Source organism: Nanorana parkeri, unplaced genomic scaffold (assembly GCF_000935625.1).
Source record: "Nanorana parkeri isolate BGI_ZX_2015 unplaced genomic scaffold, ASM93562v1 scaffold1708, whole genome shotgun sequence".
NCBI lineage: Eukaryota > Metazoa > Chordata > Amphibia > Anura > Dicroglossidae > Nanorana > Nanorana parkeri.
In genome coordinates this window covers 139,552-152,825 of record NW_017307976.1, presented here as the reverse complement: position 1 = coordinate 152,825, position 13,274 = coordinate 139,552, and the positions used below count along the sequence as shown (strand labels likewise).

General features: G+C 42.6%; 1 protein-coding gene across 1 annotated transcript; it reads right to left on the bottom strand.

Annotated features, from left to right (window-relative positions):
- Positions 1–9,648: 9,648 nt before the first annotated feature.
- GPR25 (G protein-coupled receptor 25) lies at positions 9,649–10,698 on the bottom strand. The gene has a single exon (XM_018571232.1). The coding sequence runs from the start codon at positions 10,696–10,698 to the stop codon at positions 9,649–9,651; it is 1,050 nt and encodes a 349-aa protein (XP_018426734.1).
- Between the last annotated feature and the right edge of the window lie 2,576 nt (positions 10,699–13,274).

The window sequence follows — 13,274 nt, the reverse complement described above, 5'->3', positions numbered from 1 at the left end:
TATATGGATATATATGGTAGAGTGCAGACAGCATCAGATATATTACCATGTTCAGTGCATGTTCGTGTATACTAGTAATATGTCATTGTAACCCTTCCAGGTATTTATTACCTCTCACAGAGATCACATGACCCCCCCTGACAATGCATCACAACAATGCATGTTTTGCACGTTTCAATGAAGTGCGGTAAAACGTGCATTGTCTCCATGCTATAGTGTGACTGGGCCCTTCCGGCTGCTTGTTCCAGATCAGGCAGGCTCTTGCACTACATAGTTATTGGTAGATCTATCGGAGATTGTACAATCAGATTGTAATGTGTCATGTGCCCGTCTGGATACAAATTGAATGCATTGTTCAGGTTTGTCATTATATTACAAAGTTTTATAAACCTACAGTAGATGGTACAGAGATTGCACAATCAGATTGTACAGTGTATGGCAAGCTTGTCGTTTGTATTTCCCTTTAACCTAACCCCTTATTTTCGCCAGTTGACAATCTCTGTGCCAGTCGCCAAAAACACATCCCCGTCGTCATCGTCATCATCACCCTGCAGAATCCTTGCTGGGAACTTGCATTGATATTTGTGACGCGTAAATACCCCGAATCGAGTTCCTCTTGCAGTATCTGTCGCTGAGGTTTGTGATAAACCGCTTTCTCGTCTGGCAGCTTGTGAAGTACAGAAATAAACGGTGGGTGCGGGGATGAGGAAGTGCACAGATGCCGGCCCGTGATAACCCCCCGAATACTCGATATATAGAAACGATTGTGAACCTGACTGACGTCTGTGATAAATGCTGAAAGCCAAGTCATTGTGACCCGAAACCCGTCTGCAGATAGCATCGCAATGCATCCCCGTGCTAGACGGTCTGCAGGAAATCTCATGGTGCCCACACATTGCCAGATGCGGCATTGAGAGCTGAATTCTGGGGAAAATAAAAAAAACTCCCCACCTCCCCCACACACACTGCAAGGGTTAAATGCTCGATTTTTGTCTAGGGAGCCATTAAAAATCGTTTTTACTTACCTTAGCCCATGCTCCTGCTGGAATCCTCCTCTCCGTGCAATTGGTCCCTTGAGGTCGATTCTCTTTGGCGCTCCATCTGTCGGCTATTGCATTCAGACAGCCAATTAAAGGAGAACTATGAGGTGAGTGCTTTTCACTCACCTCATAGTTCTAGCCGACCCGTGACAATGAGACTGTCACAGGTCGGCTCAGTAGATCGGGAGGTGAGTGAACACATACCGGCGTTCGCTCACTTCTCGATCCTGTCACGGCTCTCTGCCGTGACAGGTGAGGGGCTGGATTCCCCTTACCCCGCTCCGATCTGCCAGCGCTGACTGGCATAACGGATGGGGCGGGTACAGCTGGCTCTGCCTCTAGATAGGCAGAGCCAGCTGTCACTCACGCAGCTGGGTGGATCTCGACATCGATGTCGGGATCCGCTCCGGCTGCGGCGTCACAGTATACTGCGAACTGTAGCTCGCGGTATACTGAGTTTAGGGTGACGGGAGGACGCTAGTTTGTGTCCTCCCGTTACCCTAAGGAGAACTATGGGGAAAAACCCTGACCCCATAGTTCTCCTTTGAACTAGAAACCTTGCTATTTAGATTTCCTTAACAAACTCCAAAATGGTGCCCCCGTCCCACCCCAGACCACACAGGGCTGCTATGGCTACTGTTTCATCTTTGCATGTTCAGCAGTCGGTGTACACATGGGTAAAATTTGATAGCAGAGGTAAAAGAGGTTTTATGGCATAATAGACATTCAGAGTAGGGATTCTCCAGATACCATTTTCTCCTGACTGAGTACCGATACTTTTCCTCAAGTACTCGCCGATACCGAGTACCGATACCTTTTTAGTGTCATGTGACAGTTTTTATAAAGCAATACAGACTAATGATTTTAGGACAGTGGGGAGCACCAGGGCCTGGTTCCAGCTGCAACCACTGCAACCCTGGTAGTTCTGCCACTGGCTCCAAGCTGTAGAGGGACTACAAATCTCAGCAATACATTATACAACAATTAAGAATAATACAAGGGATGCACCGATACTGGTATTTCGGTATTGAGTACGAGTACCGATAATTTTTTTCCGGTACTCGCCGATACCAATTACCGAGTAACGGAAGTCGAATTCAGGAAGCCAGGTGGCGTGTAATGACTCGCCAACCGGCTTCCTGATTAACAAGAAAGTCTGTCCCCTCTTACCTTGGTATGTCCAGCCTGTTACCCCCGGGGCCTCTCCAGCCACAACGCCTCCTTCCTCCGGTACCCAGCTGGAGCCGTCTGGCCGGCCAATCAGGAAGCCGGGCAGCGCGTCATTACACGCTGCCCGTCTTTCTGATTGACAGGGAAGTTGGCTCCATGCTCTCTCATCACAAGTGACGAGAGAGCATGGAGCCGCTTCCCGGCCAATCTGGAAACCGTACTTGCCCAAATACTCGGTATCGGCAACGATATCGATACTAGTATCGGTATCGGTGCATCCCTAAATAATACCATTAGCTATAGAGGACTACAAATCACAACAATCCAGAATAATACCATTGGCTATAGAGGACTGCAAATCCCAGCAATACATTATACAGCAATGCAGAATAATACCATCGGCTATAGAGGACTACAAATCCCAGCAATACATTATACAGCTCGGTTGAGGAAAATTATAGAACACTGGTAGTGGAGGGATGCCTCGTCAGTGCTGTGCACGTTTATACGACTGCTGCGACCCTGGTAGTTCTGCCACTAACTCCAAGCTGTAGAGGGCTACAAATCTCAGCACATTATACAACAATGCAGAATAATACCACCAGCTACAGAGGGCTATAAATCTCAGAAATACATTGTACAGCATTGCAGAATGGCATTGGCTATAGAGAACTACAATTCCCAGCAATACATTATACAGCAATGCAGAATAATACCATCGGCTATCAGTTTTTAGTATCGGGGCATTTTCATGTGTACGAGTACTGTTCCTGTATACTGGTATCAGTAATTCAGAAAGTCTGCTACCAAAAAAAAAAAAAACCTTACCTGGTAACAATTTATTTAAACGTCTAGTATAGTTCTGCTTTAAGTGGCACATTTGGTGCACTCATATCATATGTGAGAGACGCATACGAGGGTCAGACAGAGTGTGAGAATGGAAATATTTTACCCACTGTCTATGGGGAGGGGGGCAAGAGTGAGAGAAATGAGTAATAATGGGAAGTCGCTGGTACCCACCGCCGTCTGATGAGTCACCAAGGTGACACCGAGGTCACGTTCTCACCCGTCTGCCACAATGTAGTAAAAGTCAATCATAATTCACAAGTGGCACCAACAGGGCACAAGCTATAGGACGGGGACAGCACGCATGGACTGCCTGGTAATGCTAACACTCCTTATTTCTCTTATTCTGCTTTTGTCTGATTTAGCACGGCACGGCTGTAACAGGTAAGATGGCAGAACAGCGACAATTGCTGATAGCAGCACTTATATCCGGGTGAGAAGTTTATGAGCTGAGGGGAGAAGAACAGCAGGACAAGAAGCAACAAAAAAAAGTCCAATATGCCGCCTCCATCCAGTCACTTTATTCTCTACAGACTTAAAGTGGAACTGTGGGCAAAATTGAAAAAATGGGACATATGGGACGATCTGCTCGGTATCATGAAAGAAAGCAAGTTTTGTTGTTTTTTGTTTTGTTTCTTGCTTTTACCTGTTGATCCTGCCAGTAGATTCGTCATTTTTCCACAGGCCAAGCTGTCCAGTAAAAGTGTCCATTAGAGGGGTTGGGACAAACCATAAGGACACCGCTGAGGGGGGCTTACCACGATTGACTTTTATTCACACGCTTTAAATCTTTTTCCATAACATAAAAACAAAAACTGTCACTGCTTAAAAATGTGTTAGCTGGAACCGGTGCTTTAATGGGTTTGCCTCTTGCTTAAAGCTCATCTAAATCTATGTGTCCGAATAAAAAAGTTCAGTTTCCGAATTTCGGACCCCGTCTGTATTTCGCTCAATAACTAAACTGAATTGAACATGTGACTTTTCTGGCCAATTAGATGTGTTTTTCGGTTTAATGCATCCGAATGGGTCTGAACACGAATTTTCGTTACGACAACATGGGGGCCATGTACAGTATATACATATAATACTAAAGCTGAGGCTCCCAGACCCCGATGGCATTCGGAATCCGAATTTCCAAACTGCATTCGGAAGCTTCCGAATGCAGTTTGGAAATTCGGATTCCGAATGCCATTCGGGTCTGGGAGCCTCAGCTTTAGTATTAATATCTGTATATGGTTTTTTGTGGTAGTCGTAATGAATATTCGTAACCTCATCCGAAACGAACGAAAATTCGGATTTAGCCCGAATCCGAAACCCGAACCAAACTGAATTCCTGATCCGAATCCCGAAATAGCGAAATATCCGAGCCAAATTTTTCGGCTGCTTACATGTCTAATGTTCCCCAACTTTGGGTCTCCAACCCCCTAACATCTCAGTCCTCTAGGAGTTCCCACTCAACCTCCACCCTCTGCTACAATTACCTATAAAAGAAATTCCTGCAAGGGATAGGTGCGACCCTCCTAAATATGGCAGCTGGTGGGCTGATGGTAAATATCTTTGAAGCCCCCAAAAAATTATAAACGATGAGTGTTTCAGGTCACTTAGATCTATCAAAGACTCAAATATTCAGTTTTGGGTGGACTTGCCTTTTAGGAAAGGAACGAATGTAATGTTTGCCTATGTAAGTATCAATCCGGCATTCATTTATTTGATCTAAAAATTGATTTTACAGGTAACCTCAGTTATGTTTTTTTATGAATTGACCATCAATTTCTGAATGGTCACCAACCAACCAAAGTTCTCTTTTTCTCTTTACTGTCCTGGATCAGAACTCATTCACATCACACACACAGGAAACAGAACAGCATAGCAGCCTATCAACAGCGTTTCTCACCTGTGAGTAGCGGAACAAGTAGACATCAGGAAGCCTATATTTAGCTTCAAATTGATCAAAAGTCATATAAGGGTTTTGTTTAGGGTCAGTTCGCCTAGAGTCCTGATTCCTTTACCAGGCCTTAGATGAAAATCAGGAAAATTAAAAAAAATTGGGGTAGAAGTGGGTTTTTCCAGAAGGGGGGTATAAGGGGACCAAAACTTCTGATCCTGATACAGAAATCGGCATATAGAGAACCAGGCCATAATTGTAGCCCTCATTGACATGGTAAGTCGATATGGAGCCCTCAGTCCTCTGAAAAGCAAGCCACTTAGGGCTTCATAAGAGCCCAGGGAGGAAGCTTCAACCACCCCAGCGCCGTCTGGGAACCTTGGAATTTCACAAAAAGAATCTAACCAAGGCGTTGATTTTATGAAGAAAAACAAAATTGCGCCACCCAAATAGGAGAGTTCCTAAGATAATACAGAAAAACTGGTAATATTTCCATTTTAAAGGAGGTTAATTTTGCCTATAATGGACAGGGGAAGATGTTTCCTTGACCCCAGATGCAGTCTAAGCATAGAAAGCAAAGGAAGAAGGTTCAGGGAAAAGAAATCCCCAACCGTTTTAGTAATACTGACACCGAGGCAGGGGCGTCCTGGAGCAGAGACAGGGTGACACCCCACCGTGACGTCATTGCGCATATGCGCGACGTCACCATGTGTGTGCATGATGCCGTCATCGTGCATGCGCGACCATCTAATTGATACATGCCAGCGGCCATTTTAGTGATGGACGCCGGTAGAGAGAGGAGGGGATGTTCACATGGCAGAATGAGGTATGGCGCCAGGTCCCCTCCTCTCTCCTGACACTGTCGGGCTCTCGGTCCATGACTGAGTGCCCGACTTTTTAGAGGGGGTGACACCAAAATGACTGTTAGTCATTTTGGTGTCACCCTTCCAACGGTGACACCAGGGTGCGGGCCGCACACCCCTTGTGACGCCACTGCACCCAGGTAAGTAATCGTGTCCAACCACTGTAAAGAGAGAGAGGAATCAGCTGAGGACTTTGTTTGAGGATCTAAGGATAGGATATGGGATTTAGACCAGTTATCCTGTAGCCGTGAGAACACTTTGAAGGCATCCAAAATACGCAGAGCTTCCTGAAGCAACAACAGCTATATTTAATCAATTATTCTTCTTATTAAAAAAAAGTCTATTTTTTTTTTCAATTTCTCGCAATCTGCCAGCAGGAAACACGATGAATTGAACTGGAAACTTTTTCTCCATTTTCTATTATACAGATTCTGCATATTTGCCCATTTTTCCTTTGTTCATGTTACCACCCTCAATGCACACGTCCCCAAATTTATATCACCTGTTACCTGGCAGTTTTGCCTTTTCTGCTGGAGTAAGTTGTTTATGGAATTATCTATATACAAGGAAGCGGAAGAGCAAGTCTTGCTCCAATTCTGCTGAAATGTAAAGGACTATCCTTGTCCTTATTCCGATCGCTGTGTATGTTTTCTGAACACTTTTCTCTTCACTTTTGGCATTCAGCAAGCTGGATATTATCTGCTAGGCACACTAAAAGGCTCCTCTTGCCTGATCTTGGTATTTTACCTCCGCCAGCCTTTATCTGCCTTTTTTTTTTACCCGGAAGGAACCCTTCTCAGAGAACCTCTACTTAAGGGAAAATACCAACAGCTCATGGTACATTGGCATGATCAATAGGTTGAAGAAAGTAAAAAAAAAAAAAAAAATCTGTGATGTGCTGTAACTAGCCTGATTGACACCCATGGAAGATAATTTTGTTACCAACCCCCTGCAAAATAATTTTCAGTCATTTTCTTGAGGTAAACAACTGCAGAAGATAAAGACAGATTATGAAAGTTGCGGTGTCCTCTAACATTAGTGGTCAGTGTTGAAGTGACCCCTTACATTGGTGGAAAATTAAAGGAAGGGTAAGACACAGTTAGACACCCCGGTCTAATAACACAAGGAGCCACACAATGGCCACAACACACCGTACACCCCCCTAAGAGTGCGCTAACCAATCAGTCTTCATTTTCCAACTTTCCATTGGTGGAAAATTGCCTCCTTGCATTGGTGGTCAGGGTATGTGTGAGATTAATCCACCATTGCTCATTGCTCAAGAAACCCCTTGCAACCTGGTTCAAAAACACTGGAGGAACCCTGGTTCAAAAACACTGACCTATGCTCAGTTATCACTGACAATGCTTAAATAGTCTGCAGTGCTAGGGTAGCAGCAATGGCATGGGTGCATTGGTTGTCAGGTTAGGTGGGAGATCACTCCACCATTGTTCATTGCTCAAGTAGCCCAGTAGCAACCCCAGGAGGAACTTTAATTGAAAAATACTGACCAGCAGTGAGTTTTTGCTAACCATACTGAAATTGTCTGAGGGTATGCTAGCAACAATGGCATGGATGCATTGGTGGTCAGGGTAGGTGAGAGATCAATCCATCATTGCTTATTGCTCAAGGAACCCCTTGCAACCTCAGGAGGAACCCAGGTTAAAGAACACTGAGCAAGGCTAGATTATTGCTAACAACACTTATATTGTCTGTAGTGCTAGGTTAGCAACAATGGCATGGATGCATTGGTGGTCAGGGTGGGTGGGTGATTAACCGACCATTGCTCATTGCTCAAGGAACCCCAGGAAGAACCCTGGTTGAAGAACACTGACCAACGCTAAGCTATTGCTAACAACACCTAAATCATCTGCAGTGCTAGTTTAGCAACAATGGCATGGATGCATTGGTGGTTACAGTGTAGGTGGGAGATCAATCCATCAATACTCACTGCTCAAGGAACCCCTAGCAACCTCAGGAGTTGCCCTGATTAAAGAACACTGATCTACGCTAAGGTATTGCTGACATTACTTCAATCGTCTGCAGTTCTCTATTGACGGATGGACTTATTCTAAGCAAGAACATTTTTATTTTGGATGATATTAGCAAACATTGCAATTTCTACAACTCAGGACAATGGGCACCTAAACTGCCCCACAAACGTGAACAGGACAACTTTTTGATGAAAGGTAAAGTCACTTTCTTTGTAAATTTTAATCAACATACGAACAGATGCAAAATGTAGCTATTATAAAATAACACGTCAATATTACCAGTATTAATGACAAGCTTCTATGATACATATTCTGACATTTGATATCTTAACATTAGATCTAAGTTTTAAAAATAAATTGGAAATAAATGCCACTTATTTATATGTCATCCATAACTATCCATAGGCGAATCTGTGGTGACTTCAGTCATCTAATCATGTCCCAGCAAAACATTTTCTTGTTTTTATTTCACTTGCCCATAATTGGACTTTCAAAGTGAACAAAGCTTTACTATTCTTACAAGGATAAACGAAGATTTTAAGTGAACATTTCCTACTCCTTAAATAAATCAACCGCACAGGTCTCTACAGTTCCCACAAAGCGGCCAATTTGGGCAGAGGGGATACTTTAAGAGCCTGTAAGAACACAACAGGACAAGCTATGTCATAATAAAATAAACCCTTGCTGTCAAAGTGAAACTGTCATCTGTCTATGTTTATGTAGACGATATTAAATCCTACGCATATTAAATTAAACATGTTCAATATGTTTATTTAGAGTTGACTGTGCAATGTTCACATAGACACAATTGATTTCTCTCTACTTTAATATTATTATTATTATACAGGATTTATATAGCGCCAACAATTTGTGCAGCGCAATATATAAATTAAATGCAATAAAATTTATAAAGATTCCCTTCAGTTATCGAATTATGAGCAGATGAAGTCAACGGGGATTTTCTTTTCACATGACTGAATAAGTGAAGTGAATCTTTAAACATTATATGGTGTGAGCATTCTCAAATCCTTAAATCGGCATCATGATGTGATTGCAAAATCTGATGAATTTAGGCAAAAATGTTACAGATATGAAAATATTTTACAATCAAAATGTAGACAAAAAAATTAAAAGAAGGGCTTGTAACACGAGTGGCCACCTTTACAATCCTCTTAGGTCTGATAAAAGGCTTGCCAGTATATCATGTTGCTGTTTTATAGTTATAGTTACCATTATAGTTAAGTTACAGTAATGAAGAAGCCCTATTAATACATTTTATGCAAGTTTTATTAACAGGGTGCCTATATAATTGTAACTCACATCGTAACATGCAGCATGCTTCAATTAAATGATAAAATGTCTATACAATCACAAATACAAATGATTTACTAAAACTAGTGAAGATTACTTAAAGCAAATATGTCTAAACATCTAATCTTAAACATGAATACACAAGATAGATGTTAACAAATAGATTTACTTATACTTATTATTTACATTTAATCTTTTGTGGCGAATTTACAAAATGATAAACTGTTCACTTAGTGGTGAAGGTTCACTGACTTTAGTAAATAAGCTGAAGCTGCGGATATGTCTTAGTCATTGCCCCTGCACATCATTGGGTATTAAAACTGAACACAGCATCACCTTATTCCTTAAGCAAACATCATCTAATCTCTAGCAAATTAACCCCACTGACCTATAAAAGAATTTATTTTACAAGGTTAACCGAAAGATGTAAAATTTGCAGTGCAGTATGGTAGGTCAATGCTCTTTTGATAACCAGGTTAAATAGTCCAAAAATGAAATAGGAAAACTTTACAATCTTCAGTGCAGTTGGATCCATTTTCTCTTCACCTATTTCCTGTGTAGGTGCTGGTACTCTCCACGCTGGTGATTGTGGTTGGCATGGTTGAACTGGTAGTGGACAATAACGAGCGGCAAGTAAGGTACAGCCTTGGCAAGGCCAGTTGTGCCCGACGTCTGAAGCCAACATCCAGGAGGGCGTAGATGAGGGGGTTGGTGCAGCTGTTGGCAAAGGCAAGGGCAGCTGCAGGACTCAGTGCTTGATGGATAGCCACCCAAGCTGAACAGGGTAGGTCAGCGCCAAGCTTGCCCATCAGCCACAAAGTGTTCAGGGTGTTGAAAGGAAGCCAGGAGAAGCAGTAAGTTCCAACGACGCAAGTCACAATGCGCAACCAGCTGTGCCGACTCCGTGGCCTCCCCTTATTTACCTGCCTGCCAAAATGGTTCCACAGGTACTTGGCCATGCGGCAGTAGCAGAACACCACCACGGCAAATGGAAACACAAATGTCAGGAAAACAACTCCAATCCTGAAGCCTAAACTTAAGGACGTGTTGGCAGAGTCCACGCAAGCTGAGGTCTTGGCATTAATCTCCCTGGTCAACAGTGACGGGCAGCCAACAAGGACCGACACAGTCCAGATCACACAGCAAGCCCCGATAGAGCATCTACGTGTCCGCAATGGGTGCACCTTTGTTCCTCTTATCACCGCAACATAACGGTCAACGCTCATGATGGCCATGAGATGAGAACTGGCACAACGGGTGACCGCGATGGTAAATCCACTGGCTTGGCAAAGGAAAGTTCCAAAGGGCCAGTTTCCTCCTTGTGCCTGGGAGGATGCCCAGAAAGGCAGGGTGAGGACAAAGGCCAGGTCAGATACGGCAAGATTCAGAATAAAGACGTCTGCTCGGCGTGAGGTGCGCCTGGACACCACAATGATCACCATCACGTTGCCGATGAGTCCAACCACAAAAAAGACAGAGTAGAGGGTAGGAAGAATCCAATGGGCATGGTGCAACTCCTTAAGATCGCAAGACTCTGTCTCATTGTCAGCATAATAATTGTCGTAGTAATCCTCCCAAGGCTCTGTGGTCATAGTGGCAAGGAGTCAAAGTCAGTGGCTGGGTGCCACAATGTATAGCTAGATTTATATATGTGCTGAGCCCAAACGTAATTCTGCTTTGCCTTCCTGTAGTTACACCCATCACCTATATCTGAAGGGAGGGCACAGCACTCATCCAACCAAATGCATACAAATGGCCAGCATGTTCAAAGCCCCAAAAAAAGGGACATACTAGTATCGCCTTTATCTCAATTTTCACTGAAGTTTGCAAGTTTTATGTCAGGTCAGCACAGTGTTCACTGAATTAGGGGAAGAGGAAACCTAAAAATGTAGGTCATTTAACAAATATAGTTTAGGTTACAGAACAACAAGGAGAGGCAGAAAAATAACGTTCCTGTTCTAGCCATTAATCTGGGAGGTAAAAATCTTTCAAACTTTGTAAGCCTTGTTACAAAAATTGTTTGATTAATATATATATGTAAAAAAAAACAACAAAAAAAACGGAGTATTGCAGTATGCAATGATACTTTACATCTATATATCAATTTATTTAAATATAAATGCCCAAATATTTTTACATTTTTAAAATACCAGCCAAACATTTTTTGCATTTTCTTCATTATAAAGTTTTAGTATTTACCCAAGTTTGATGGACAGTGTCCTTTACCAGGTTGACAACAACTATCTTTTATTGCACTGATGAAAACTAAAGCCCGCTTTATGGGCTACTGCATTATATACATTCTTATTGATGTTTAATCAGCCCAAGTAAGTAACGTTTATGTCATTTTTATTGATCATTGTTAAATGCAGTTGAATTTTTAACCAAAAGCGACCCGGCTTTTTACACCAAACGACATTATAGGAGTTGTAAAACTATAAATGAATCATACAGAGAAATCAAACTAACCACAGCTCCTTTTTTTTCTGTTTCTTTTTTCACCTGTTCTGATTTGGAAAATATTGACGCGTAAGGAGTACAGATATCATTTTTATATTATTATTATTATTTATTTGTATTTTTATATGGGCAGCACAGTGACTTAGGGGTCTATTCACAAAGCTGCCGAAGGATCTAGCCGTAGCACCGAAGGGGTGCTGTGCGGGCTATTCACTATAGCCCGCACAGCATATGCATATGCCGTACCAGCCTTAAGTGAATAGACGAAAAGTGTTCGGCTGACTTCACTTCAGGTCGGTCATTCACTCGGCTGCCTACGGCAGCTTAGTGAATAGACCCGTTAGTCTTTAGTCCAATTCCCAACTAGGACAATACCTGCATGAAGTTTGCATGTTCTCCCTGTGCTTGCATAGGTTTCCTCCCATGCTTTGTTGCCTCCTGTCTATATCGGCCCTAGTTTGTACACAAGTGAGATAGGAACCTTAGATTGTAAGCTTCTTGGGAGCAGGGACTGAGATAAATGCACAATATATAAAGTGCTGCATAAATTGTGGGCACCATATAAATACCTGTAATAAATAAATATTTTAAATTATTACACCCGGCAATCTAGCTGTGTGCCCCCTTTAGAATAAACATATATCTGACCACTAGGGGGATGCATGTTCACATTTTTCCACAACGCAGTGCAATGTTGCAGTGTGAACAAGGCACATAAAAGACAATGGTTTTCCATGTGCACAAAAAAGCCAGTCACCGCACATAGTGGGGCCCTTAGGTCACTGACTGTACTGTACTGTAACCATGGGGGAGCAGCGAGAGGATCGCAGAACACTACCCCTTCTCTATAACATAAGGAGAAGTCCATCCGTAGTCCACCGAGAGCTGGGAACTAGTTACATAGTTACATAGTATTTGGGGTTGAATAAAGACATACGTCTATCAAGTCCAACCCATATAGGTCCACACTCAACTCATTCTTAGGAATACCTGTACCCCTGTATATTACGGTCCCTCAGGAAATCGTCCAAAAGTTTCTTGAACAATTCCACACTCTTAGCTGAAATCACTGCGGTGGTCTCCGTCCATATCTCTATTTACCCCCTCATAAAAAGTTAGCAGGTTACAAATCCTCATGTATAGTTTACAAATTTGTATTGAGACTGTAATCCATCACAGGAGTAAGCTTGGAGCGGTGACTACTTTACAACACACACAGTGACCATGGAGAACAAAAGTAGCCCCCCTCCAGAAGGAAGGACAGTGTCAGCACTAATTCAGAGATGATTGGAGGATCTACAGCCGAGTGATACACAAATAAGATACATTTTTGTTAATAGAATGTATTTTTAAGATTTAACACCTAAGTTTAGAGTCACTTTAATAATAATTTGTTCTCCCAAACACCCTCCCTACATGTTTCAGCGCTTCAGTGCCTTCTTCAGGGGAGTGCAAAATGACAAGTGCACTTTAGCGTCACTTTAACTGAGGATTGGTGGACTCAGTATTAGAGAGAGAAAGACAATCTGAAGATATTATAGGCAGAAACTGACTGATGGTTGAGGACAGATGAAAAGAGAGAAAAACTGAGAAATAAATCAGAAAAAGCAAGAGAAAATATAAGAAAGGAAAGAAAATATGAGATTTATCTGTCGGGCAAGAGAGTGTAAATGGATTCCATGTAAAGAGACAACCCTTCCTCAGAAAG